Below are 27,549 nucleotides of genomic sequence, written 5' to 3'. Positions count from 1 at the left end.
AAGCTTAACCTTCACTGTAAATCTGCCTCTGCACATACTTCTGTTATTCTTTACTTTTATAATTTTCTTATACACACGTGTATTTCATAAACTTGTTTGTTCCATGTATTGTCAAATGTTTGGAAGTAATATATTATTGTCATTTATTGTGATTAATACATATTATTATTCACATGCTTTCCTAATATTCAAATAAAGATAATAATCAATAAAATATGTGCATGTATAAGTGTTCCTAGGTCTATCTAAAAAAAAAAAAAAAAAAACATTCAAACACCTGGTTGCCAGCCCCCCCCCCCCCCCGCCCGCCCTTATGCTGAAGTTAAATGTATAAGAATTGTCATTAGTAATCATAATTTTTTCTTCTTCAATATCCAATATGATAATTGCAGAAAGGAAATTACCAGTATTTTCTTTCTGCACAAACAGCTAGTTCTAAACATTTCCACATCACAAAATTTCAAGTCTACTACCCTACAGTTAACATATACTTGTATAGATTATATATTGTAAAAAGTTTGCAGAATATTTTTAATATTAACTTTTAACTGTTTTTATTTTATTTTAGAAATTAGGTGAAGTAATAGAAGACCCAAAGACTTGCTGTGTGGGAACAATGGAAATGAATAAAAGTAAAAACAGATATGAATGCATTGTACCATGTAAGTAATTAAATTCACCAGAGATAATCAACTGTATTTGCATATACATTTTTTTTTTTAGATCATGAAACACTTGGCAAAGCATCAGTAAATGCCATGAGAAAATCTCCATTATCACTCCTTGCAGAGAATTTATAAGAATGAGTTCTGCTTTCCACTGTTTCATATCAACCTGACAACTGGTCCTTTATTCTTTAAAGAACATGGATTACCTTTAGTGGTGTTTCTTATTGAATTTTTTTCTTAAAAACAATTATCATAAATCAGCAACTATTAATTTGTCCACATAGGAATTAACAAACATTTCTGTCTGATGGAATTTCATCCTGCCTCTTTTTAGCGGCAAATAAATGCCTTAACCAGTTATATTGCTGTAAACATTACTGATATTGACTATATTCTTTCCTGATGGTCATGGTATTAATTCCATCAACTTAAGTTTATTAATTTACAAATTTCTCTGATGTGTTCAAAGAAGGGCATACCTATAACGGATCCAATAAAATATGAAATCAAGACACTTCACTTGTGTACAGGTAGCCCTCGGTTTATGATGGTTTGTTTGGCGACAATTCACAATAATGATGGTTTTGAAACCAGAAGGCCAAAAATATCAAAAAACTATAAAAATTTAAAAAATGTGCAACTATAAATATCGGATATAATGTAAAGAAACAGCACAGTCAATCAGAGATGAGAGCTGTCCCCATCTATCCTCTAAGCCAATCAGGGATGAGATGGTCAGAGATAAGAGGCAAGGAACACTCAGTTCGCTTGTTGGTGTACTATTGTCGGGCCACTATTCTACAGTGCTAATCTATGAGTTTAATTAAAAATTGTTGATTAAATTAATAAAATAAGAGCCACCATGTATAGTAAGAGAAGAACAGTAAAGCCAAGTGAAAATGTCACTAAAAAATTATGTTGCTTTATCATGTTGGAAAAAAAGATGGAGCTAATTCGTAGAATGGAAGATGGTCAGACATGTCCTAAGGTGTGTGAAGTATGAAATTTCCAACATCAACTGTGAGTATCATAATGAAAAATACAGATGAAATAAAACAGTCAATACAACAGTAAGTGCAACACAAATGAGATATAGCAGAAGTAAACTTTAGAAAAAAATGGAGAAATTATTGTCATTGTGTGTGGATGACTTAAATCAAAAAAACATTTTGTTGACTCAAGCTGTTATTACTGATGAGGCAAAGTCAATTTTTGAAGATCTTAGGAAAAAAGAGGGTGGTGATAAAACATTTTTAGGTAGCAAGGGATGGTTCATGTAATTTAAATCTTGAAGTAAGTGCCACTGTGGGAAATTTAGTGGCAAGTGCAGATGTTGAGGCAGCTGTGCCATTTTCTGCAGAGTTTCAAGCCTTTGTAGAGGAGGGTAATTATCCTCCTGATCTCATTTTTAATGTTGACGATTTAATGTAAATTTCCATCATGAACCTTCATTGCCCATGAAGAGCAGTCTGCTCCAGGTTTCAAGGCTGCCAAAAGACAGGCACTCTGGCACTTTAAAATTAAAACCAACGTTGGTGTACCATACACAGACTCCACGTGTTCTCAAGGCCTAAACAAAGCCACATTGCCAGTCTACTGGAAATGGAACAGCAGGGCTTGGATGACACAAGAAATCTTCGTGGATTGGTACACAAGCTATTTTTGCCCTACTGTGCTCCATTTTTGTCAAGAGAATGAATTACTAGCCAAGGCTTTTCTTCTCTTGGACAATGCTCCTGGCCATCCTGCAAACCTTGCTGAAGTCAGAACATCTCTGGGCATCAATGTTGTTTACATGCCACCAAACACCACTTCAGTTTTGCAACCAATTGACCAAGGGTAATAGCAACCTGGGCACCTCCATAGCCAGGTGGGCAGGAGCAGCAGTGCGTAGCACACGCTTCTTGATTAGACCGAGGTTCGAGCCGGTGACCACCAAATACAGAGGATGTGGAAAGGTCAGGGAATGACCACCGCATATCCCCGGAGCAATATGGCCTTAGTTGCTAATGCTCCTAAAAACCAAATAACAACAACATAACAATAGCAACCTTTAAAGACTATTACCTCTGCCAAACCTTCATGGAAATTGTGAGTCTTGGATAGGTCAGACAAAACTATCAAGGATTATGGGTGCTCATTTGACATTTTGAAGGGCATTAATAACATCAATGCAGCTTGGAAGGAAGTGTCAGTGAACTGTTTGAATGGAGTGTGGTGCAAACTCCCAGGGTCCTGAGCTGGATATCATCATTCTTCTTTTCTTGGTGATTCCCTTTTACTTCTCTCTCTCTCTTTTAGGGTAACTGGGGATTTTTTTTTTTTTTTCGGCTGGTGTATCATAAGCCTCAGGCTTCCTTGCACTATATAGCTTATAATAATAATAATAATAAAAAAAACTTCTCCTGCAATTTATGCACGACTTTACAGGATTAGAACCAGTGGAGAACATTGTTGGGGGCATTAACAGGCTGGAAAAAGAGGCAGGATTGGATGAGGTTACAGCTGAAGATGTAACTGAGCTGTTGGATAGCCATGGACAGCAGCTTTCCAATGTAGACTTGGAAGAATTGGCTAAAGAACTAAGCCAACAGGAGGAGGAGGAGGAGGAGAAAGAAAAAATGAAACACCTCCTCTAAAATCTATGAATACAAGCCATCTACAGTATATCCTTTCACCCATGGAGACCCTCACTGATTAGCTCTGTGAGATTGACCATAACTGGGAGCGAAGTATAAAAGTCAAAAGGAGCATAATTGTATCCATTAGCCCTTATTCTGAGATTCTCAAAGAAAGAAAGAGAAAATCTCAAAAGTCAATGTTGCATGCTTTCTTCAAAAAAGGGAAGATCCTCAACCAGGGACTTCATCAGAGAAGTAAAATCTCTGCATTATGCTACTGTCAAAAAATATCAATGCAGGGGCTTACGCTGGCACTTACAAAAACTTTTGGTCTGGGCTTAAAATTCGATACAAAATTGAATTTTTTTATTTAATTAAATTTAGTTTGGTTATTTTATGTTGTATCATATTTGATTGATTTATATTGATAAAAGTACTGTTTTACATTCATAGCATTCATTTCAGACTTCAAATATGTTACTTATATCAATTTAGAGAGCAGCCTGGAATATAACTCATTGACTTACATTATATAATTAGGTTCATTTTACACCGTTTTTTATTTTTTTTTGTGATGGTTCCTTCAGTAATGGAACCCCATTGTAAACTGAGGACTACCTGTATTATGCACAAAAAATACAATTTGTACTAGTTTAATTGAGAATTAATCTTTAATTTACAATTTCTACATACCAAACATTTCAGGGCCTGACCCTAACAGCTCACAGATGCTAAAGAACCCAACATAATCAAACAAATTAACCCTAACAATGGATAGCCAACCTACTTTACCAGAAGAGCAGTGGTGTATTCGGGCCAGAATGCACCGGAACAACATTCTGGTATTTTTTTCTAAATGTCATAATAGAAAATCATTAAATTTAAACACCTAATATTATGAAACAATGGCATAATCAAAGGGGAGGGAGAAATCTCTATTTTACCCATTGCTACTAAATATATATATTAATAGTAATCTTTAAAATTAATAGATTTCTTTAAAAATTTATTTGAAAACAAAAATATAAATTTTTCAATGAAACTTGAATGCTTCTTACTAAAGTACAATGTGTTAGATAAAGAGATCCAATGAATGAGATATACTATAATGTGTGCAAGTGCTGCATTTTTATTCACCATGAGCTGAATGCTAGAACTGGTTGTTCTATGAACCGTGATTCTGAAGTCTGATTCAGTTACTGTACAGTCGATGTGGTGTTATCATATAGTCTTCTGGAGAACGAGCATTCCGATACTATTTTTTTTTAACAATACACCTCTGCAGAAGAGTTATGCAGAACACTCTCTCAAAGTTGCAAAACATCCAACACTTGCCTTTGGAAGAACAAGAAATCAAATAGACTCATCTTTCACTTTTCCATAGCATCCAATAATTTCCAATAAACACAATGAGAAAGTATTCTAGAAAGGTACCAAAAATCAAGGCAATTGCTCTGAGTGCCTTCTCTTCCTCTACACTCAGAAACAGAGATACACTTTATCAGGTAAACTGTCAGGTGATAAGTAGCACCTACAGCAGGCAGGCCAGGCCAGGCCAGGTCAAGTCAAGACTGAAAGAACATTCCTAAGGCACTAGATATAGGAAAATGACAAATAGTGAAGTGGTACATTATAGCATAACAGAAAATCATAGATTCTACCTACTTAGAGTACCCACAACTTTTGGTGATACAACACCCACCAATTCAGGCATGACTATAGAAGCCCCTTTGATTCAATCAAATACCACAAATTACATTCACAACAACAGCAAGAATGATCATTCTCACTCTTTATCTCAGGAAGGGAGAGGTCTCTATCCACTCAACACTATAGTGAATAGACAATAACACTTAGAAAATGATTTAAGGTTGGCAGCAAGAGCAGAAACACAACACATCAGTAAACATTCATAAACTGTCTCAATGACTTTCCATTATCATTATCTAGTGGATATATACAGGTCATTGTAATAGTAGTCCATATCAGTTGTTCTGGACTGTCAGCCTTCCATTCACTATTAGTATTAAATTTCCTATTAAATTCCTAGACAGAGTAAACCTTCTTTCTTCTAATGCTTACTTGATAAAATCAACCTACCTTCCTCTTGGTCTGCCTCTGGACCTGTTATTCTTTATTTTTGCTTTAAATATCTGTTTAGCTACTCTCCCTTCTCATATCCTTTCTGCTTCCCATACCATCTTAAGTTTTCATCACTTACTCTTGATTCGATATTTGTTACCCCAAGATTTTTTCTTATTCCCTCATTTGTCTTACAACTACTACCACCTGTCGGTTCTATTTTTTATTCTTAAAACTTGACTATTCTTCCCCATGGCTACAATGAACAGTACTTCTAACCTTCTTCTCCAAGATACTTGCATAGACCCAGCAATCTCAATAGTGAAATTCCTCTGTAATTTCCATACAGCTGAATAACTTTATTTCCCTTTTTCATATATTGGTACAATTAATGCTTTGATTTTTTCTTCTTTTTGGAACTTGTCCTGTGTAAAAACAGCTTCTGGATAATATGATATCAACAATGCACCCCTGCTTTCAACACTTAGGTTGAATTTCATCTAAATCTGCTGATACCTTTCCATACTTGATATTTTTCTTGAACCTTTTATACTTTGGCAATAGATATAATATTCAAAATTTTCCCAATTTCAATTTTTTTAATCTTTAGTGATGTATTCAGCTCCTTCATTTTGAAAATCACCAGAGTATTTGCTCTATTCTTCTGAAATAACCTTCTATTCTATTTTAACTTTACCCCTTACCATTTTTGATTAACTTTGTTATGGTTCCCCCTCCCTTCTGTTTTCTGAGATGTTTAACCAAACCAAAACATTTTCCCACCTTTCTGATAACGTGTTTACTATGTTCTTCCAAAACTCTTCTGATGGTTTTGCTTTGCCTCTTTCGCACATATCTTAGCACTCTTCTTTATGTTCCAGTAAGGATTTTTTATTTACCAAAAATTGTTTTATATTTTTTATTTTCTCTGACTACCTCTAACTTCTTGGATCCATCCTGGTGTTCTGGATTTTTTTTTTTTTTTTTTTTTTAAAGTTTCTCTTAAATTTTTGCCATTATTCATCTAAAATCATATCAACATTTGAATGGCATTTTACTTTTGAGCAAGAAGGTTTCTTTATTTAATAGCTATTACCAAATTTGAGTTTTTTCTCATTTTAAAACTTTTTTTGTAGTGTTTATTTTTGCACTAATTATCATTTTTAAAAAATTTACTTAAAATAAGGTAATTGTGACCTCTAATTGTAAAAACCTATATCCTTATAAATTCAACTGGTTGTTCAGTGCCCTAATGATATCGTCAATTATGTTTTTTTTTTTCTTTCTGTTATGCTCCTTCCACATAAACTTGTGGCTCCTCTCTTTATGCTGAAATACTGTTTGTATTTAACATTGGGTGGCTCTCACAAAATTCTAGTAGCTATTTACCATTATCGTTAGATTAACCTAGATACAAAAAATTTCTGTGAAAAAATACAAACAAAACTGTGTGCAATTTTGTATGAGATTTTGATAATTAAAAAATTAAATTCCAACATTGAAAATAAACTGTAAATAACTGATTAAGTATATTTTCTCTTCGTATACAATCTTTCTCTTAAGTATACAATCCTCTTCAGATTCATTAAGGTAACAGTATAGTGCATTACATCACCTTCAGGATGACGTTGCACTATACTATTCAAGATTGATTGGGCCCTACTTTTTTGTAAATGAACAGCAGAAGAATGCATCTGTTACAGAGGATGGTACTGTATTTGATAGGTTTTAAATTTTTCCACCACATGAAATGCATCACCTTGGTATCCAGTTTTCGTGGCTTTGGGAAGATGGAGCTACAGTCCATATTCAAACTGGCCTGCTCAATTCCTCCCCCTTCCTAACCCCCAAAATAAAAAAATCAGGTTCAGTTAACTATTACTCCTGTGGAATGTTTTCTAAGATATTCCAAAAAGTAATGGTTAACGTTGTTCAATTGCAGAGGAATTACTTGACAGGGTCATTTGTAAATGTTGTTTAGGAAGTCATAACAAGACAATTCTGCCAAAACTTTTTTAATTCGTCCTCTAATTGAAAAGATAAGTCCTTTTTTTTTTTTTTTTTCAATAAAAAGAAAAAAGTACTTATTGAAATGCAAAAAATGTACACATAGTTTCTGCTAGACCTTGTATATCCAGTAAACCCAAGAATAACACTAATAAAATCATCAATACTGTATGGTTGGTTACTTCATAATCGTGTGTTTTTAAAGCTAATACACAGTTAAGTGTAACTTTATATTTTATGTTGATGTGAAGCATATGTATATTTGGCAATTTTCTTTTAATAGATGACATCAACAGAGTTATTCTACCTCCTTCACTTTCACAAGATCATTCATCTTACATCAATGCCTCCTTCATTCAGGTGAGTATATTAGTTCTTTTTACAAAATAGCATCTGAAATATTTCACTGCAGAAAAAAAAAAAAAAATAGAGAGAGAGAGAGAGAGAGAGAGAGAGAAATGGCATTCATATAAGCAGTAGAACCTATAATATGAGTGTTCCACTTCTTGAGCATTAGCAGAGATTACATCATGGTCTTTTTTTTTTTTTTTTTTTTTGATTTAGTAGTTGTTGGCGCATCGGCATCTGTGGCCATATTGCACCTCCCACGGTTTTTGCAGTACTTTGATCCAAGCCCGAGGCGGGAATCGAACCCGCGACGTTTGGGTTGCCAGGAAGGTACTTTACCCACTCGGCTAGCCCGGTCGGCTCACATCATGGTCTACATCCTTTAGGTGCCTCCATAGCCAGGTGGGAAGGAGCAACAGTGCGTGGCACATGCTTCTTGATTAGACCGGGGTTCGAGTCCGTCACCACCAAATACGGAGGATGCAGAAAGGTCAGGAAATGACCACTGCATATTCCCAGAGCAATATGGCCTTAGTTGCTAATGCTCCTAAAAACCAAAACACCAACCTACATCCTTAGCTTCCACCGACATTTTGTACGTGCCTCCGTAGCCAGGTGGGAAGGAGCAGCAGTGCATAGCACACGCTTCTTGATTAGACCGGGGTTCGAGCCCATCACCACCAAATACGGACGATGCGGAAAGGTCAGGGAATGACCACCGCATATTCCCGGAGCAATATGGCCTTAGTTGCTAATGCTCCTAAAAACTAAACAACAACACACCACCATTTTGTTATATGAAAGACTTTTGCTTCAGGATAAGGTGAAGGGTTCAAAAAAGAGATATTGAATATGGATGTACTCTTCATTACCATGTAAATTAAATGGAATGTGCCTTGTAGTTGATAACAGAATATAATTATTAAATTAAATATAAATTCTGTCTGGTAAATATAGAGCCTCCTGTAAATTAAAAACATCACTAATTTAGGAACCAAATAGGATAGATAAATGATGATAAATTCAAAATTCTCATACTTGATGGTACTAAGCTCACAACTGTTCAATACTGATTATGTTTCAAGGGTTGAGCTTTGAAACAGTCTTAGCAGACTAACCACCACTAGAGGCAGTTCAAGTGCTGTCTATGTACAAATTACAAATTTTTACATGGATTTTTACAAATATGTAAAAATTACAAATTAAAAAACAGAAATCCTCCTCAGGTTAACCAAAAAATTTTTCTTAAAAATATACATTTGAACATCATCTTTTTTGGTCAGTGTGATCTTCCTGAAACAAGAACCAGATACAGTTGTCCCCTTCCATCTTCATCCCAACCTTCCTTCATGCTTCTTCTCTGTTCACTGTATGCCTGGTTGAATCTCTCCTGTGCTCTTCACTAACATTGTCCAGATTGGTTCTGAAAAAATCCAAGTGAGAGTGTAAGTAATGGAGCTTGATTGACATTCTGCATCCCATCTTTCCATAACTTATAGGTGGACAATCAACTTGTCACTTTGTAATTTTCACTCAACATTACCAAGAAATTCATTCACTACAAGACAAACCAACTGTCAGGCATTTTGCTCAAGATTGGTCACGTTGTCTCCCAGTTCTTGTGAAGTCGGCATCTGCTTAATTTGCAGTCCAATAAATATGCGACCTTTCACTTTTGCTTCAGGCAATTTTGGATACATAGAATGTATCCAAAATGTTTGAAAGTGTAACCTTTAGGATCCAGTGCTTTAACAAATTGTTTTATCACTACCAGTTTGATATGGAGTCTGTGGTGGAAGCAAAACTTTGTTTCATAGAACCAGGGGGCTGTTTACTATATTGTGTGTGTGTGTGTGTGTGTGTGTGTGTGTGTGTGTGTGTGTGTGTGTGTGTGTGTGTGTGTGTGTGTGTGTGTGTGTGTGTGTGTGTGTGTGTGTGTGTGTGCACGCGCGCCAGGCTGTAACTCAATTCTGGCAGACCACTCTCGTCTTCTGTAGTAAGGAAGTACTTGAAGTCCCCACAGATATCCCACTTATGCTGGTTATATTTCATCTTCTAACACATGCTGCACATCTTCGTAATCTTTAATATGGACAGAATGTACAATAGGAATGAATAGCATGTAACTATCTGTGAACCATCCAATTCTTGCTGATTATGGAAATGTAGTGCTTTATTTGAATAAGCTTCTGAGGTGTAATCTTAATTATCATGTTCCAGCTTTTAGGCTTTAAAACTCATTTAACTCTGGTGTTCTCAGATAGGGGCTCACATCTGGTGAGTATGGGCTTGGCACACCCAGGGTCCTGAGCTGGATATCATCATTCTTCTCTTTCTTGGTGATTCCCTTCTATTTCTGACCCCCCCCCCTTCTCTCTCTCTCTCTCTCTCTCTCTCTCTCTCTCTCTCTCTCTCTCTCTCTCTCTCTCTCTCTCTCTCTGAGGGGTAACTCAGAATTTTTTTTTTTTTTTTTTTTTTGGCTGGTGCAGCAAAAGCCTCAGGCTTCCTTGCACCATATGGCTAATTATAATAATAATAATAATAATCATCCATTCACCAGATTTATCAACCAACGATGTTAGCTTCCTCTGCTTCAGATCTGTATAACATCCACACATGTAACAGAACAAGTCTGGAGATAACAAACTGCCGAAAAAAAATAATAAAAATGATTATACCGATACTACAGGCTCTTATACCCACGCACACAGCTGGTATGCTTGCTTCTTTCCATCCTAATTGAGGTTAACCAGTGTACTGCCATTCCTTGAAAAAAAAATAAATAATATTTAAGATTTTAACTTTATGTTTGGTCCTGCTTAGAAATAAACAATGGTTTTCCTGTGTAGTATACAGTATGACTAGAACTTAATTGATTTCCAATTATATGTTTATCAAAGGACATTTTTATGAAGGTTACTATTTTGATATTTAAAGCTACTCTGCATGAAAATAAATTTATTATTAGTTGATTAGAACAGATACCATAGACTCCTTGGTGGGGGAGATTATAATCAATGGTACAATGCACAAACAAAGTTGATTAATCATACTTTTCCTGTGATAAATAACTACTATCTTTGTTTGCATATAATACTGATGATAACCAGAAGAGGTCTTAACTTACTTGTATAATTTGCTAATTAACTGATAATATATTCATTTTAAGAATAGTGCCATACATCTTAATTGATTTTCTTCTTTTTTTTTTTTAGGGCTATGATCGGTCATTATCGTTCATTGTTACTCAGGATCCTCTTGAATGCACTTTTACAGAATTCTGGAGGATGCTGAAGGATCAAAATGTGACTACTTTAGTTATGCTATCTGAGCTAGGAGAAACACAGGTAAGAAATTGTTCACAATTATTGCACTGCATGAAAATTATCGTTTCACTGATATAATTTGAATTTACCTGTATAACATACAGTTTTTTCTTTTAGTAATTCATCAATTAAATATTCTTCCAGTTACACTTCTCTGACAAACAGGATTATTATACAACATATTTTGATTCTTTTTTATTTCTGAAAGGGGGAAAAACACTGCTGTGCTCAATAAGCAGGCAAAGCACTAGCACATTCTGGATATAGTCCTTATAAAATGCAACTGAGCAGGAATATAGAGTGTATTACACCACACTGCATCACTATGCGAAAGCTTCTTTGTATGTGTTAAACATGTATTGTACAGGTTGGAGTAAGTGGTTAGTGTTATAAGTGTACAGGCAGTTCCTGCTTTGAGTTTTTGCTTTACAAGTTATTTTCTTCAAGTATAAAGTATCAACAAAATGAACATGAATTGCAATAAATAAATGCCAAAAATTCATAAATACAGCAATTTCAAACTATGTGCGTAGCTATACAATAAAGTATTACAGCATGTGTTGTGCTTGTCTGTTCAGGCAGACAAGAGCGTCTCACTGACTCACATAACATAAAGCACTTACCATGCTGACATTACAAAGAATGGTTGTTACTCTTCATTTTTGCTGTCTTGTCTTATTTAAAATTTATCCCTCTTATTAATACTGTACAGTATGCCAAAATGAAGTAATACTATGGAGAGTGATGTTAATAAAAAGAAACAGCAAAGAGGAATAACATTGGAAACAAAATATGAGATCATAAGCAAACATGCGGCCGGAATGGCTGTTAAAGAACCATTAACAAGTGATGAACCATCAACGAGTGTGCATTTAGTTGATGATGATGATGAAGAATAAACATTCTTTAACATTTGTATGACATAAATAATTTCTTTATTATTATAATTTGCTTGATTTTAAAGGCTCTGTTTTCATTTCTTTGGATAAATAAATCATTGTTAAGCATAAACTATTGTTTTGTTGACTTTTTTTTAATGCTACTATGGTTAAATTTCATTGTTGACAACATAGCCCCTGTTTTTAACATTATGTATATGGGGAATAAATTCCTGCTTTACAAGCGAATGCTAGGAATGAATTAACTCATAAAGTCAGGAACTACCTGTATTTTGTTAATTTTTTTTTAGACTGTTTAGAATTTCCAAAGATCCCAATAATTGAGTACTGTAATTGAAAAAAATTTATACAATTGTTTTTTTTTAATTACTTCATTATTTGCATAGAATAAGGATAAGGACATATAATAAAACTTTAATTTTTACACTGCATTGCTAAATACAATGTAAAATCACATAGCAGATTTCTTTAGATACTAAACAATTCTTGTGATACACGATTATAATGTACAGATACCATTATGTTGCTATATACAGCATGTTTCACTTAATGTGCACCAGCTATTTTTACTTAGTTTTGATTTTAAGAGGTTTTACCTCCTTAACTATGTTTTTCCTGAGTTTTTAAGACAGCTTGTGAAAACTTATATAAAATTTATAGGTATGATTTCTAACTTTAAAATGCCTAATTAACTGTTATTTTTTATTTTTAAATCCTCTGTGAAACCTGATTTATAAGAAAAAACAATGTCATATATCTCAAAAAAACTGCTTTTTTAATTGTGACAACTCTCCACTAGAACTTGCTGCTTCATCTTTTAGGAATAAAAATATATTGCATCATAATAATAAAGTTCTTTAATAACTAAAATCATGTACATTTATGATTCCATACACAGGTAACCAGAGGATTCTCACACTATGTTGTCTATACAAGTGACCAAACACAGAAATACAAAGTTAAGCTGCATTACAAAGTTAAGCATATACAATAACCAATAAAGACAAAAACAAATGCACCATAAAGAGAATTATATACACCTGTCCTTTTCGTATAGAAAGATAGGCCAAGATGTCATCACAATATGACATGTCAGTAGACCATAGGTCAGTGTCAATGTTGAGTGAGTTCAGAGTGTCTAGAGTCACATTGGGGAGTGTCTATTCAAACTCTGTAATCTCTGGAGCCTTGAGCACAATGAGGGGGTACTGTGGAGGTGTCTTCCAGCAAATGCCAAACCAACAGTGTTTCAGATGTTCATGTAATCATGATTAGATGAGCACAGATGAAGGAATGCCTTTATTTTTAGCACATGGGCTGTGTGAACTGTGGGTGCGTATTGAAGGTTGGAGCAGAATTCAGATCTGGGTATTATGTAGATCTGGTGAGACTACAAGTTGGTTCACTTCGTTTGTTTGTTGTTTGTTATTTGGTTTTTAGGAGCATTAGCAACTAAGGCCATATTGCTCCGGGATATGCAGTGGTCATTCCCTGACCTTTCCACATCTTCCGTATTTGGTGGTGATGGGCTTGAACCCCTGTCTAATCAAGAAGTGTGTGCTACGCACTGCTGCTCCTTCCCACCTGGCTACGGAGGCGCCTAGTTCACTTCAGCACCCAGAATTCGAGACATAGTTTCTTGAGGCTGGTGGGAGGTGCAGTAGACCAAACCTCCACGGCATAGGAGAGCACACTACTGAAGTAAGTTGCGAGATATTGCCTGATTATTTGTTTATTGTGAGTTTTGCACAAATCTATTTTCATTCCCTAGAAGGCTCTCGCAAGGCTTTAGAATACTGATCTTCGATTTGTTGTTTATAGGTGAGGTTCACATTAAGGATTACTCCTAGGAATTTGACACTGTCTGTGGGAGTCTGTGCTAATTACGAAAATAAGAATGCTGCAGTATCAGCAGAAGTCATCCGACCTGGATTAAAGATGAGATAGCTTGAATTCTCTGGACTAACTGACAGGCTAAAAAAATTGGCATGCTGACAGAACATATTTAGGTAGCTGTTTACAGTTTCTGAGGAGGTTTGTCTTGCTTGTGAATCACCAACATGGTGTTTTCAAGGCAAGTAACACACAGTTTCATCCACATACAATAAGAACACTGGAAACTAATCCATAAGTAGAAAGCATATTGCAGCAAATAACAGCGCTGAGAAATAACCACATTGTGAGATACCTATATCCATGCTTTTACAGACTGTAGACTGTCTTGTTATTACTTGTGAAGTGAATAACATTCAATAACAATCTTCTATCTATCTAGGAGAATGGTATTCTCCTAGATAGAAGATTTTTGAGGAGCTCAAGTGTATTGCTGGTTAACCCGTAGAATCTTTTGAGTAGGGCAAGAAGGGGTGTGGTTTGGACAGAGTCAAATGCAGATTTCATGTCTAAAAATATGGGAGCTCTTCATTGTCATTCCAGACGTGAAGTATTTTCTGTGATAAGGACTGTAGACAGGTAACAGTAGTTCGTGCATAGGCCCGTGCAATGGGTATGTTCAGGCCTATGCATAAAAATTGTGAATGCAACAACATTATAGATACACTTCTCGAGGCATTTCAGGAAGGGAGAGGTAATTAATATTGGCCCAAAGTCTGCCTGTGTTTTTGCATGAGGCTTTTTTGGAACTGCCATGACTGTAAGTCAACCAGCTTGAAGGAACCTGTGCCTGTTTGAATACTTTGTTGTAGAGATGGGTTTTGGTTTTTTTTTTTTTTTTTTTTTTAGGAGCATTAGCAACTAAGGCCATATTGCTCCGGGAATATGCGGTGGTTATTCACTGACCTTTCTGCATCCTCTGCATTTGGTGGTGACGGGATCGAACCCCAGTCTAATCAAGAAGCGTGTGCTACACACTGCTGCTCCTTCCCACCTGGCTACGGAGGCGCCCGTAGAGATGGGTGAGCTCTCTGCTGATGAAGTAAGAAGCAATTTTGAGACTAAAAAGAGGTATTGCATCAATTTCTATTGTGGGTTTGTCAGGTAGTGAATTTATTATTTTTATTAGCTGTTCTTTGGAAATTTCAATATTACTGGTAGGTGAAGAAATGTTAAGCGCTTCATACCAAGGATATATTTCAGACATGCAGTGATCTCTCTTAAAACGTAGCATATTCTCACACCATTCGTGTACATCTAAAGATGGGAGGGGCAAGTATGACTTGTGGACCACATACATTTGCCCCTGGACAGCTGGCCATTCATGAACTTATCAATAGCTGGTTGTTTGTTCTTCTGGAAATCCATCCTTGCTTTGGAAAATTTGGCATGTGAGCCTTCTAAAGGTGACTTCTTGTAGGAGGCACAGGCTGCCTGATGTTCAGCTCAGCAATTACGTTCCATGGGTAAAGTTGGAACAGGATAGTAACTTTTTCAATGTTGATGTCTTTTGGATTGTACATTCTCTTGACAGTGTTAGTAGCCTGTACTGGCGAACATTCATCCTTAGGTGCCTGCAGTGATATTATGGCAGCAATCAGATCATGATCGAACAGTAGGAAATTATCGGTTATGGTCAGGGTTTCTTTTTCCAAACAATTTGAGACAAGATGTGCTGTAGGGTGGCATTGCAAGGTGAGGGAGGAACATCAACAAGACCAATGCCCATGTCTGACATGGTCAATGACAGTGTATCCAGGAGCTTCTTTGTGGCTGGCAGTGGAAGGTTAAAGTCTCCAAGGATGATGAGCTTTTGATGATGATTAATTGTGGATGACAGCCAGGCCATCAGATTGAGGACACAATCCTCAGAAATGGAAGGAGGGAAATAAATGGCACACACACAGAGATCGACATTCCAGCAACTCAGTAGAGTCCCAGAACTGCTTCAACATCTTCCCCTGGGTAAGTGGATGTCTTAATAGTGGGGATTGCACTCCTTTGACAGATTGCAACACCCCAACCTCATCTTCCAATTCTATTAGCAGCTAGCTTGTGATAACCAAGGTTTGAGGTGAAGGTAGCAATTTCCATTTCATATCTGAGCCAGGTTTCGATCAGAATTATGAAGTCATACTCTGCGCAGGTAAGCAAATCAAGTAGGCTGCCTAGTTTGTTTTTAACACTCCTGATGTTTTGTAGGAAAAATTGGATATTTACATCCACAGAGGGCCATACCTGGATGAGATTTCTCTCTGAACAGTATTTGCTGGTCATATGATGATCTGATGTCATGTTCAATGGGTCCTGTTGCTGGATATTCTAATTGGAATTGACCAGAGTGATGTTTGATTGTCATCATCATGCGAGACATCCATGAACTACACCTGTTTCCAGATATATTTTGAGAGATCCCGCTAGCGAAGTCAGATAACTGTGCTGTTGCTATTGTGCATGGTTGTGGAATAGGGTTCAGGCTTGATGAGTTCTGAGCCTTTAGTCTTCCATAGTATGGCATTATCAACAGGTGTTTGAGCCAGTATTCAACATTAAGGTATTGTTGGTAATTGAGCCCATTAATCTGAATCCTGAAGAAGACATAAGAACAATGCCTGGTATTGATTTTTAAAGGCTTACCAGGTGTGCCTAGTTCCTTCAATAGTGCCTCTGTTTGTTCAACTTTTGTTGACAGATCCGGCCTGATAATGAAAATATTCGCGAGAATATTGCTGTTCACTTGGTGATTTTGTATTCTGAGGCTAGTATTACCCACTCTTGTGCCAATCAAGGTGGTCTTGCTGTTTCTGGAATGCAGTTGACTTCGGGGTGCTTACATCAGTAAGCTACAGAATCTTGAAATAACTGGGAGTAAAGTGGAGGAGAAACTGTTGAAGATAAACACAAGAAAGGCACCCGGGGTGGATGGGATCTATCCAGTTATATTAAAGGAGGCAGCAAAGGAAGTAAGCAAACCCTTAGCCATAATTATAAGAGCTTCCTTGGACTCAGGGGAGGTACCCATAGACTGGAAATGTGCAAATGTGACCCCAATTCACAAAGGAGGATCAAAGGCTGACACAAGTAATTATAGACCTGTGAGCTTAACTTCTGTTCCAGGAAAATTAATGGAGGCACTGGTTAAAGAAGCACTGCAGGATCATTTAGACAAGACTTCAGTTATAGCTCGGACACAGCATGGTTTTGTTAAGGGGAAGTCTTGCCTGACCAATTTGATTGGATACTATGATGCAGTCACAAAAGAACCGGATGCAGGGAATAGCTTTGATATTATATACTTGGAACTTAGAAAGGCTTTTGATACTTTTGCACATGGAAGACTGCTACACAAATTGGAGCAGTGTGACATTGGAGGCAAATTGCTGCTATGGATAAAGGGGTGGTTGAGGGGGAGAAGACAGAGAGTGGTAATCAATGGACACTGCTCATCGTGGACTAATGTTATTAGTGGAGTCCCTCAGGGCTCAGTGTTCGGTCCATTATTGTTTTCTGTATTTATAAATGATATTGATGATGGTATATCAAGCTTAATGTCCAAGTTTGCAGACGATACAAAGGTTGGCAGGGTTGTCAAGGACACTACTGACACTATGCTGCTGCAACAGGATCTGGAAAGGTTGAGCAGATGGGCTGAGAGGTGGCAAATGAAGTTTAACATTGACAAATATAAAGTACTACACATGGGAAACAGCAATCCCAGAGCAACGTATCAACTCTGTGGTACTACACTGACAGTAGTAGAGAATGAAAGGGACTTGGGGGTGGTTGTGCAGGCAGATATGAAGTTCTCTGAGCAGTGCAGACGGGCTGCAAGAGTAGCTCATGGAGTATTGTCAATGATATACAGGAATTTTTCCAGCAGGGATAAGGAGGTGATTATTCCCTTGTATAAGGCAATGGTCAGGCCACACCTAGAGTACTGTATACAGGTCTGGAGGCCTCATTTCAAGAAGGATGTAGAGCTGCTGGAACGAGTACAGAGAAGGGCAACAAGATTAGTGAATGGAACAAAGGGGTGCTCATACGAAGAAAGGCTTAAGTTTTGCAAATTACAGTGTCTGGAGACTAGGCACCAGCGAGGTGATCTGATAGAGGTGTATAAAGCCTTGAATGGTTTAAGCATGCTCAATGCTGATGGGATTCTTCCTCTATCTCAGAAAAATCACCTGAGAGGGCATAAATTCAAATTGAGGAAAGACAGATATAGGATAGACGTGCGGAAATTTGCCTTTAGCCAGCGGGTGGTTGGTTGGTGGAACAGACTTCCATCCCTTGTAGTGGAGGTTGAAAGCCTAAATAAGTTTAAGGCTCAGCTGGACAGGTATTTTGAACGAACAGAGGGGTGAAGTGGAAGTGGGTTTTTTTTTTTTTTTTTTTTTTTTTGGCTGATGCTGCATAAGCTTGCTTTCTTGCATCAAATGCCTCTACTAATGCTAATGCCAATCAGTGCTGGTCTGGGCATCCGGCATTGCTAGGCTTCATTAATGTCTGCAATCTTGGAGGCCTGTTTCACAGATTTTAGCATGGTGCTGTAGGCACTGTCTTTAGATAGTGCAAATATTTTCACTTCGGGGCATAGTGATGACTTAGGTGAAGGAGATGAGCATTCTTGTGAGATGGGACCGGGGAAACCTTGTAGTAGGCTCAAGGACTTTCATTGCAAGTCTTCAAGCTGGTGCAGTGGTCTCTTAGAGAGCTATTTTCTGAGTACAGTTTTCTTAGAATGCCCTCAATGGTTTCCAGTTTCTCAGTGTTACAACTGAAAAAGAGCAGCTGATTGAAGCATGTGATTTCCATCAGTTAGATGTGCATATAATAGTAATGGAAAGAATAAACATTTTGGTGAATAATGTTTCCTTTTATGAATAATAAATCTCATCAGATCCAAGATAAAAAGACAGCATCCATAATTAATCAGGGCTCCCATTGCCAGAGTCAATGAGAACTTTTGAAAAAAATAAAATCTATTCGGCCTTGATATTTTAGTAAATATTAGGATTTCATTTGTTAACGTTTTCTTATCTGAGCACTGGTTGAGATTGAAGTGACTCATCAGCCCACACAATGCCATTTAAACTATTCCAAAACCAAAACTATTGACTGACATTAAATCTCTCACTTCTGGCTCTTGCGCGTCCGTAGCCAGTTGGGCAGGAGCAGCAGTGCATAGCACACGCTTCTTGATTAGACCGGGGTTCGAGCCCGTAACCACCAAATACAGAGGATGCGGAAAGGTCAGGGAATGCCGCATATCCCCGGAGCAATATGGCCTTAGTTGCTAATGCTCCTAAAAACCAAAATAACAAAATAACTTCTGGCTTAGTCACACTCCTCTTAATAGTTCATATTCTACTTAGCTTATTGAAATCCTACTATATGTCTAAATTTATACTCTCAGAGATTCATAAAAGTAACATTGATGGAGCTGGAAAAAGTTTTGTACTGTGAACATATTGGCCTTTCACAGTCCAGGCTTCTTCTACTCATATCACCCTTTTCCAATCACTTAAGACAAATTATTTAGTGAATTTTCTCATAATATCAAATTCTCAGTTAATATTTATATATTAATCAACTACTGGATTCAGTGAAATTTCTTTTATTGTCTGATGACAGAATTCACTGCAGAATCCAGAAACATTACCTTTTAATATCCTTGTTATTTAGTACACTGACAGGGGAATGCAGTATCATTAAAAAAAGACATTAGACATCAGGAATCATTTACATAATAAAATTATTAAAACATGACCTATAATAAAAAACTATGTATATAATATTTTAATGCTAAAAATAAAATATACATGGATTGTCTGTACAGTAAAAAATTAAAATCACTTAAATCTACTGTTGCTTAAAAAACACCATTGTTTTATAGAAAACAGGTTTGTCAAAAGCTAGAGAAAATTTAAGCTTTTAATTTTTTTAGTTATTTTATTGTACAGACTGTGAATATTCTTTAGCATTGAAAAATTATTATTTTGTTTTGGAAGCCATAACAAAATGGTTGATTAATCATATTATTGAAGAAGGTAGCAGTGGACCTTGAGGATAGGAGCAGTTAAGTTTGTTCCAGACAAGATCTTGGAACAAACAGTTAACACTACCCATTTTTCAGGTAGGCAGTGTTAACAGTGCCCATTTGAAAAATGGCAAAGTTCTTTACGATATTATTATTTTATTATAGGACAACCTTGAAATAATGTATATCATTGATGAATAATGTTTTTTTTTTTTTTTTTTAAATTTCTGGTGACAGAGATTCCTAACAGTAACATGCAAATTCTACAAACAAGACCATCTAAAAGTTTAAAATGAAGGAAGACACTATTTAATTTTATGTGTAAGTTTCTGTAAGCTGCATGAAGTCCTATACTCAGTATATTAAACCTAAGTTGTTTGGGATGAATGGTTGTGTCGGTCTAATGCTTCATGCACAAATCCAGAAACTTTTTCATTCTCCACCACTAATTATTAATGAATCGTTAAACACAGCATTAGCATTAATAAAGCATATGATGCAAGAAAGCAAGCTTATATAGCATTAGCCAAAAAAAATACACCCTTCCACTTTCACCCATCCATTCATTCCAAATGTTTGTCTAGTTCTGCCTTGAACTTATTTAAGTTGCTGACCTCCACTACAACAGATGGAAGTTTGTTCCAATTACCAACCACCCACTAGCTAAAGGTGAATTTCCACACATCTATTCTACAATTGTCTTTCCTCAATTTGAATTTATGCCTCTTCAGGTGAGTAATCTGAGCAAGAGGAAGAATCTCATTAGCATTGAGCTTTCTCAATCCATTCGAGACCTTATACACCTCAATTAGATCACCTCACAGGTGCCTAGTCTCCAGAAGCTGCAATTTGCAGAACTTACACCTTTCTTGGTAACACCAATCCCTTGTTCCTTTCAGTTCCTTTCTTGAATCTCGTTGCCCTTCTCCGTACTTGTTCCAGCAACTCTACATCTTTCCTAAAATGAGGACTCCAGACCGGTATACGGTACTCAAGGTGTGGCCTGACCATTGCCTTATACAAGGGGACAATCAGATTGGTCCACTTGATATCAGTGGTTCAACTGTTGATGATCCTGCTCAGATAGCAAACAAACCGAATGAGTATTTTGCATCTACATTCACACACGAGGAGTTATTAAGAATTGAAAATGCCAGAAGGTTATCAAATTGTAGCAGGGTGTTCAATGATTTTGTAATAACTGAGAGCAAAGTGGAGGAGAAATTGTTGAAGTTAAACATAAGAAAGGCACCAGGGGTTGATGGGATCTATCCAGTTATATTAAAGGAGGCGGCAAAGGAACTAAGCAAACCCTTAGCCATAATTATGAGAGCATCCTTAGACTCAGGGGAGGTCCCGATGGACTGGAGATGTGTAAATGTATCCCCAATTCACAAAGGGGGGGATTGAAGGGTGACACAAGTAATTACAGACCAGTTAGTTTAACTTCTGTTCCGGGTAAAATAATGGAGTCACTGGTTAAAGATGCATTGCAGGATCATCTAGACAAGACTACAGCAATAATTCAAACACTGCATTGGTTTGTTAAGAAAAAGTCTTGTCTGACAAATCTGATTGGATATTATGATGTGGGTACAAAGGAACTGGATGCAAAAAATAATTTTGATATCATATACTTGGATTTCAGGAAAGCTTTTGATGCTGTTGCACATAGAAGACTACTGTACAAATTGGAGCAGAATGGTATTAAGGGTAAGTTGCTACAATGGATAAAAGAATAGTTGAGTGGGAGAAGACAGAGGGTGATAATCAATGGGTGCTGCTCTTTGTGGACTAATGTTATTAGTGGTGTCCCTCAGAGTTCAGTGTTGGGTCCACTGTTGTTTTGTATATTTATCAATGATATTGATGAAGGTATATCAGGCTTAGTGTTGAAGTTTGCAGATGTTTGTTTGTTTGTTTTGTTATTTGGTTTTTAGGAGCATTAGCAACTAAGGCCATATTGCTTCGGGGATATGTGGTGGTCATTCCCTAACCTTTCCGCATCCTCCGTATTTGGTGGTCATGGCTCGAACCGCGGTAGTTTGTAGATGATACAAAGGTTGGCAGAGTTGTTAATGACAGTAATGGCAGTGAGCTATTGCAACAGAAAATTTGGGCAGATGGGCTGAAAAGTGGCAACTGAAGTTTAACATTGACAAATGCAAAGTACTGCATATGGGTAGAAGTAACCCCAGAGGAACGTACCAACTATGCAGTACTACACTTAGGGTGGTACAAAATGAAAAAGACCTGGGAGTAATTGTGCAGTTGGATATGAAGTTTTTGAGCAATGCAGACAGGCTGCAATTGCAGGTCATGGGGTTTTGTCAATGATATACTGGAATTTTGCTAGCAGGGAAAAGGAAGTGACTGTCCCTTTGTATAAGGCAATGGTCAGGCTACGCCTTGAGTACTGCGTACAGCATGTAGATTTGTTTGAGCGTGTTAGTGAGGGGAATGAAGGGATCCTCTTACCAAGAGAGGCTTAAGTTCTGAAAATTGCAGCAGCTGGAGACTAGGCACCTGCGAGGTGATCTGATTGAGGTGTATAAGGCCTTGAATGGGTTGACCATGCTGAATTCTGATGGGATTCTTCCACTTGTTCAGATTACGAACCTAAGGGGGCATAAATGCAAATTGAGGAAAGACAGTTGAAGAATACATGTGTGGAAATTTGCCTTTAGCCAGCAGGTGGTTAGTTGCTGGAACAAACTTCCATTTGGCGTAGTGCAAGTTGATAGGTTAAATAAATTTAAGGAGGAACTGAACAAACATTTAGAGGGAATGGTTGTGTAATTTTTTTGGCTGATGTTACATAAGCTCATACACTTGCTTTCTTGCATCACATGTCACAATTACTATTACTACTATTACTATCACCTCCTTACCCCTGCTAGCAAAATTTCTGTATATCATTGACAAGACACCATGAGCTACTCTTGCAACCTTTTTTCACTGCTCAGAAAACTTCATATATGACTACACAATTACCCCCAGGTCCTTTTCATTCTCCACTACTCTGAGGGTAGTACCACTCAGTTGATACATTACTCTGGGGTTACTGCTACCCATATGCAGTACTTTACATTTGTCAATGTTAAACTTAAGTTGATACCTCTCAGACCATCTGCTCAACTTTTCCAGATCCTGTTGCAGTAGTGTACTATCATCACTGTCATTAACAACCCATCCAACCTTTGTATCATCTGCAAACTTGGACATTAACCCTGATACACCTTCCTCAATATCATTGATAAATACCGAAAACAACAATGGGCCCTACACGGAACCCTGGGGAACTCCACTAATAACATTAGTCCACAAAGAGCAGTATCCATTGTTAACCACTCTCTGTCTGATCCCACTCAAACACCCTTTTATCCATTGTAGCAACTTGCCCTTAATATCATACCACTCCAATTTGTACAGTAGTCTTCCATGTGCCAGTGTCAAAAGCTTTTCTAAAATCCAAGTATATGATATCAAAATTATTCTTTGCATCCAATTCTTTTGTCACCACATCATTGTATCCAATCAAATTTGTCAGACAAGACTTCCCCTTAACAAACCCATGCTGTGTCTGAACTATAACTGCAGTCTTGTCTAGATGATCCTGCATTGCTTTCTTAACCAGTGACTCCATTATTTTCCCAGGAACAGAAGTTAGACTAACAGGTCTATAACTACTCCTGTCACCCTTTGATACTCCTTTCTGAATTGGGGACATATTTGCAAACCTCCAGTCCATGGGGACCTCCCCCGAGTTCAAGGATGCTCTCATAATTGTGGCTAAGGGTTTGCTTACTTCCTTTGCTGCCTCCTTTAATATAACTGGATAGATCTCATCAACCCCAGGTGCCTTCCTTACGTTTAACTTCAACAATTTCTCCTCCACTTTGCTCTCAGTTATTAAAAAATAACTTAGCTCCCTGTTAGAGTTTGATAAACTTCTGGCATTCCCCTCCTTGAATAACTGCTCATGTGTGAATGTAGATGCAAAATACTCATTCAGTTTATCAACTACCTGAGCATGATTATCAGTAGTCAAACCATCAATTAAGTGGACCAATCTGATTCATCCATTTCCTTCTAAAGTTTACATAAGTAAAGAACTCTTTGCTGTTTTCCTTTGCCAAAGATTTCTCATAATCTGCCTTCGCTTGCCTAATCTCCTTTATGATTTGATTACAGACTAGCTTATATCTGCTGTAGGCTTCTGTGTCACCCGATAATTTATATACATCCCATGCATTTTTTTTCTTTGCCACAAGTCACATTAATTCATCTGATATCCATTTAGGCCTAAACATTGAACAGTATTTCTCAGTTGGTATGAAAAGCCAAGTACCCACCAAGGTTAAGTCCCTGAAGACTTCCCGTTTAGAATTCACCTTTGGTACATCATCATTTGAACCCACTGTATAGAATTTACAAACTCTCTGAGACCACTGTAGTCATCTTTACGAAAGCAAAAACCCTTCCCTTTACCTCTGATGCATTGTCCACTAAATTCAATGTCAATTGAATGCAGTTCCTTAGATTTTATGTGTTTCTTAACTAACATCATAACCCCTTCTCCCTTCCTGTCCTGTCTATCCTTTCTGTACACATTGTACTCCCCAAATTACAATTCTGCACTGCTTATATCCGTGTGTCTCTGATATCCCAACAATATTTGCTTTTGATGTATTGACCACCAGAATCTTTTCAGGATCGAATTGATTGACAAGGTTCTCATCATATACTCCCTCTTATCATGTTTGGGCAGAATTGCAGACACTTTCAAATATAACCCTAACTTGCGACTTTTTTTTAACATTAACCTGTACTTGTTAAGTAAATCCGCAGATCTCCTACCCTTAATGTCATTAGTGCTGTGCCAATGTGTACAATAATATCACCCTTTGTGCCCTTAAAAGATGATATTTGCTCTAAAACATCATCTACTTTTGCCCCTGGCAGACATACCCTGTTCCTATTCCACCTATCCTTTTTTGCACAATATATTTCCCGTCTCTGTGACAATAGAGTCACTGACAGTAACTAGCTTCTGTAGGACCAGTGCATTCTGCCCTGAAGGTTGCTGCTGTGTTGCCTGATGATCAAGTGCAAGCTCTGGCATTGATGGGTCCCCCAATTTAAGTCCTTCGTGGGCATCTACCCTGTCACTTCAACTTGTTCATGAACAGTAGTTAGATAATCATTTGACCTTCTAATAATCTTCCCCGTGCCATAAATTAATAATTTAAATGCAACTTGTTCACATCCACATGAACAACACATAGTAAGCAAAGTGAAAACACAGCTTAAGTTGAGATCTCCACCCTAGACAACCAACTCTGATGCACTACATGGTAAACGGCCAACCTGAGAAATGAATTTACTAATTCTATTATGTTTCGCTATATACGTCCATTTTCCGAAAAATAGCCAAAAAATGGATTATTTGATCCAGGAGATTCATCTTTTCAAGGGAATAAATGAACATTCCTTACTTATAAATATAACACATTTTTTCTCATCTGCCTTGAATGACTAATAATTGTTTTTTTCTAAAAAAAATGTGCAAATGCATTGTTGTTATTTATTAAATTTTTAAGTTTTAGAGATTATTTATCAAATCTAATACATATTTTACAGTAGAAAATGAATAAAATTTGTTTATATTAATAAATTAACAAGTCCATGGTGCAGTATATTTTGATTTGATATTATTAATTTTCTAATAGGAAATTTAATTTCCTATTAGAAAATAGGACATTAAAAAATAGGAAAACCTTTTATCAAAGCTATTCCATCACATGACAGCTGAAGATTCCCAGCCAATAACCAGACTAGCCACCATCTTGTACATGTGACGAAGAAGGACACCTAAGATGCTACCATTATTCCTTAATCTGGATAGTGACCTGATTCTCTGTGCATTGTCTCTGTTTTTTGTATATATTTTTTAAACCAGGTAAATTAAATCCAGTACTAAACAAACACTTCTTCAGTGTTTGTTTACCAAGGTGAGGTAAAAACATGTGGAAGTAAATCTATTTTCAATGCACTGAGATATCTTCTTATTTTATTTAAAATTTTCATCAGTTTATCAAGTTTCAAACTTGATACTTGAAACTTTTGATTAGAAACAAAAAAAAAAAAAAAATTGAAAAATCTCTATTAGCAACTTTTTGTTATCCTCTTAGTCTACTTATAAGCCATAAATGGAATAAAAATTCTTTAATTGCAAAATAGACTGCTTGATTTTGAAAATTGATGTTTTTCAGTCAAAATGTCCTCAGTACTGGCCAGATGAAGGGGAAGAAAAAGATTATGATTCAATCAGAATTAGGCTGAATAGTACAGAGAAAGGAATTTATTATATTAAAAGACAGTTTTCAATTACAACAATGAAGGTAACAATCAATGAGAAATTCATGTTTATTATTATTGTTAGTTAATCAAAATGTCCCCATAATTGATACAAAATTTTGAATGCATCTTCTTAATTATTGCTCTTAACACCAGTAAAGTAAGCAAAAGCACTAATACTTCTGTATGTGAAGGTTGCTAGTCTTTCTTAGTTTATAAAGAACATCCATTGATCTTATTTTTAAGATTTATAATATGTTTAAACACTGCATTAAAGTGTAAGAAATACAGAGAAACCTTATTGACTTTTTTTTCTTTTATGAAACCCCCAAGCGCAAAAGAAAGATATTAGAACTTATAGTACTATGCTGTGTTGAAGGGTGAGAAAACGGAAGATACTTGTTGACATTGGATTGCCTTTGAAATGGTTTTGCAAATATTTTAATTCTTTGTATAAATGAATGAAAGAGATAATTTCTGATCACCATCTATACACAGAATTTCTAAATACATATTGAAATTGATTGTTATGGTTTATGTTCAACTTAGGCCTGTCTTTCAGTGACTAGATTTTTCTGTCAAAAATATTAAAAAAAATGGATCCTAAAATTTTCCTTCTCTGTCATTCAAACCTCGTTCTCTTTCAAGACAAATTCTTGTTTGCTAAAATTCAGGTTCAATTCCCAATTGAATTGCTAACTTTTTTCACATTATGCAGAACAGTGTTTTTCAGTCTTTTTAAGGGACAGATTACTTTTATATTTGAAATAGAAGCCATCAAACAAACACTTTTATATTTGGGATATAAGCTGCAGAATGTTTTTATATTTGAAATAGAAGCCACAGTCCACAAAAAAAAAAAAAAAGGATTAACAAGCAAATATATTAATAACTATTTTTAAATAAAATTATATTTAGTTGTACTTAACATATGTAATATATATATTAGTTTGTTATAGGTATATCTGTATTTTCCATCAGTATTAATAGGATTGTTGCCTAGCCCTGCTTACTGTTAAGCCCCGCAAACCACTTTCATAAGTTACATGGACTGCAAGTGGTCTGCAGAGTACAGATTGGGAACAGTGGTCTAGAAGGCATTTATATTTATCATCTGTTCTGCAATTTTTAAAGATTTTCAATTAATTATAAAAGCAGGGAGGCAGGGAGACAGCCTGTGATATATTCAAATTGACCTCTTAGAGGGTTTAGTTACAGAAGCCTGTAATGTTTATTTGGCTCAAAATGTTGTACTGGACAATTAGGCAGCAGATAAATTCACTTTAACAGTTTTTTATTTTTGAA

General features: G+C 36.4%; 1 protein-coding gene across 4 annotated transcripts in view; it reads left to right on the top strand.

The window, feature by feature from the left end:
• LOC150086955 (tyrosine-protein phosphatase 69D-like) overlaps nt 1-27,549 on the top strand; it is an 823,111-nt gene that overhangs the window by 751,914 nt on the left and 43,648 nt on the right. For all 4 annotated transcript variants that reach the window (XM_090371707.1, XM_090371706.1, XM_090371704.1 and 1 more), the window contains 4 exons: nt 569-662; nt 7,662-7,738; nt 10,942-11,073; nt 26,160-26,288. In XM_090371707.1, coding sequence (XP_090227833.1) covers nt 569-662; nt 7,662-7,738; nt 10,942-11,073; nt 26,160-26,288 — 432 coding nt within the window. The remainder of the gene's footprint in view (nt 1-568; nt 663-7,661; nt 7,739-10,941; nt 11,074-26,159; nt 26,289-27,549) is intronic.

The sequence above is a fragment of the Mastigoproctus giganteus genome, chromosome 4 (assembly GCF_048544385.1).
Source record: "Mastigoproctus giganteus isolate SK-2022 chromosome 4, ASM4854438v1, whole genome shotgun sequence".
Taxonomy (NCBI): Eukaryota; Metazoa; Arthropoda; class Arachnida; order Uropygi; family Thelyphonidae; genus Mastigoproctus; species Mastigoproctus giganteus.
The sequence above is the reverse complement of the archived record's forward strand: the minus strand, read 5'-3'. Positions and strand labels throughout refer to the sequence as shown.